Source organism: Tupaia chinensis, unplaced genomic scaffold (genome assembly GCF_000334495.1).
Source record: "Tupaia chinensis unplaced genomic scaffold, TupChi_1.0 Scaffold000567_1, whole genome shotgun sequence".
NCBI classification, from domain to species: Eukaryota; Metazoa; Chordata; class Mammalia; order Scandentia; family Tupaiidae; genus Tupaia; species Tupaia belangeri.
The window spans coordinates 165,601-168,599 of NW_006160080.1; the positions used below are offsets into that span (position 1 = coordinate 165,601).

General features: G+C 38.5%; 1 protein-coding gene across 1 annotated transcript in view; it reads left to right on the top strand.

Annotated features, from left to right (window-relative positions):
- The window catches only part of ZRSR2 (zinc finger CCCH-type, RNA binding motif and serine/arginine rich 2), a 32,837-nt gene that overhangs the window by 29,170 nt on the left and 668 nt on the right, over positions 1-2,999 (top strand). The window contains 2 exon segments of the mRNA XM_006157949.3: positions 354-463; positions 2,597-2,990. Of these exon segments, the coding sequence (XP_006158011.1) occupies positions 354-463; positions 2,597-2,990 (504 nt within the window).

Sequence of the window (2,999 nt, forward strand, 5' to 3'; positions counted from 1 at the left end):
AATTGTTTAAATTAACCATTGTAATAAAAGGAACCGCAATCCTAGCTAGAAAGAATGGGCTCTAACAATGAAAAACACTTCTGCATTTTTAATAGCAATCTTTTGGATTAAGAAACTTTGACTCAAGCCAGTTTCCATACATCAGAAACCTCTCAGAGGGTTGGTGAAAAGGGTTCCTGAATAAATTGTGAGCTTAGGAAACTCAAATGCTCTAATGAGGACTCCCTACGTAGTACAAAAACAGTGAACTTCATGGTCCTACAATAGATTAACAAAAGGGTTAATTAATAGTAGTGTTAATCTACATATTAGAAAGTTACTGTAAAGCACATCTTTTGACTTTCCATTTGAAGGGAGGAAGAATGCCAAGCCGCCCTTTCTCTGTTTAATGGTCGATGGTATGCAGGTCGGCAGCTTCAGTGCGAATTCTGCCCGGTGACCCGATGGAAAATGGCGATTTGTGGTAAAAGATGATATGATGATTTTTCCCCCCAACTGTGCACTGTTATCTAATGGGGTATGCATAGGGGAAAAAAACAATCTTTTATAGGAGTGAAGCATAGCTTTTGCCCCACACAGGCCACAGTTTAGATCTGTAACATACCTTGTAGGTCACTTTATGGATGAAATGAGGTGACTGAGGTCACATGTATCAGTGAAAGAGTCAGAGCTAGTGTTTCAGTCTCCTGATTCTCAGTCCTGGGCTTTGTGTCTGACACTTCAGAAAGCCTGAGAACTCATGTCTACAGGAAGCCTTTTTTTCCCTTGTCACAGTTCCTGGGGTGTTTTCTATTTATCGGTTCTCCTCACTTGAGCTATGTTTGTGTTTGTTTTCATCTTTATCCCTAATGAATCTTATGTCATTATTCCCACCTCAAACATCACCTGTAGCATTTCCCACCTTATTTGAAATACATGTGTTTGTATATTGGAGACTGATAGTAGGTGTAGGAAGGGTTTAGCATGCATTTTGTCAGGCTGACTCATCAGATGGGCAGGCAAATCAGGAAGTGAGTCAGTCCTGTGTGGAGAGTAGCCAGCAGTTTTGAAGGCCTGGTTATGTCTAATTCCTGTTAGTGGGCTGAGCCAAACTTGTGGAAGTTCCCCAGGTGAAAAGAGATGAAGCTCTAATGCCTCAGAGGAGCACTTATATTATTCTGTGCTTGTATTCTTCCTTTGCACTACACTCTCCTGCTTAAAACCTTTTATTAAAAATACATATAAAGTCTGAATCTTTGGCTACTTTGTCTCGATGCTATCATTTTAAAGCCATTTGTGGAGGGAGCAAAGGATTTTAGAATTCCTTGCTTAGGAAAAAAAGAACCATTATACCTTAACTGTAAGTTTAAGTCTTGAGAGATGAAAAGATGGGGTTGTTTTCTCTGTCAAGGGTTACTTTTACCAGTTCCTGGGAAATCAGGGTGATTCAGTGAAGTGCTCTTAAATGTGACTTTGATTCCCCCAAGCTATTTCAATAAAAACAGAAACAAAAATAATAGCTTTATTATTTTTCTAAGAGGCCAATGATGTTGAGCATTTTTTCTTATTATTGACTATAAGTCTTTGGGGAGATGTTTATTCAGATCCTTTGCTCATTTTTAAGTAGGTTGTCTTTTTATTACTGAGTTTTAAGAGTTCTTGATATATTTTACATACAAGTACCTGATCAAAAATATGATCTACCAATATTTTTTCCCATTCTATGGATTGTCTTTTTGTTTTGTATTCCTTGAAACACAAGTTTTTAATCTTGATGAAGTCTGGTTTATCTTATTATTTTTTACTTTTTGTGTCATATAGAGGACTCCATTGCTTAGGCCAGTGTCATAAAGGTTTACTTACTTGTATGTTTTCTTCAGCATTGCAGTGTCATGTCATATTAGGTCTCTGATCCAGTTTGGGTTAATTTTTGTATATAGCATGTGATATTGGAGGTATTACACTCTTAGCTGTTTTATATATTTGGGGGATTTAGTACTTAAAAAAAAAGTTCAGAGACTCCAGAAGGAGATTCAGTTATTCAGATAGATTTTACTTTTGACAAGAATCTTCAGTGTTAAAAGCACTTGGTAAATTTAAGGAATAAGGCTGGTATTTATCCTCATTTTTAAAGTGTAAAGAAAGTACAGGTTCTTCCACCTGTAACAGACCTTCTCTTTTGACCACTGGTTCTGGCCTATCACCACCATACCCCCAAGTGATACTTCTACCACAGGAACCTCAAAAGCTGGTTCTTTGGTGTTAACTGGAGATCTAAATTGTTGATCATTGCAATAGGGACAACCCAGAAAGGATCATGTGGTCACCATTTGTATAGTTGCACTCTGAACCGTAATCCAATAGGGACACAGGACATTCTGGTTCATCAAACTTCTAATTTGTTATTAATACTTTTCAGAATGTCATTTGTTGAGCATTTGAACATTTTTAAAATTCTGGGAACCAAACTATGACATCAATTTATATAAACCCCTTTAAATTAATATACAGATATTCTGATACATCCAAACATCAGAAATATCCCTACTGGAAAGGATGAAGTACCATCTTCAGAATGCACAGTAATAAGTGCTGTTTCATCACTGTGCCATTGCAGGTTTATTTGAAATACAACAGTGTCCAAGAGGAAAACACTGCAACTTCCTTCATGTGTTCAGGAATCCCAACAATGAATTTTGGGAAGCTAACAGAGACATCTACCTGTCTCCAGATCGGACTGGCTCCTCTTTCGGTAAGAACTCAGAGAGGAGAGAGAGGATGGGCCACCGTGATGAATACTATGGCAGGCCAAGAAGAAGAAGAAGCCCTAGCCCAGACCACTACAAAAGAAATGGGGAATCAGATAGGAAAAGGAGAAGTAGTAACAGAGGGAAGAAATTTCACAAAAGAACATCAAAGAGTCGGGAGAGGCATAGTTCACGAAGCAGAGGAAGAAAAAGAGACCGTAGCCGGGCTCAGGGAGGCAGGAGCCGGAACCAGAGCCGGAGGAGGCGCCCGAG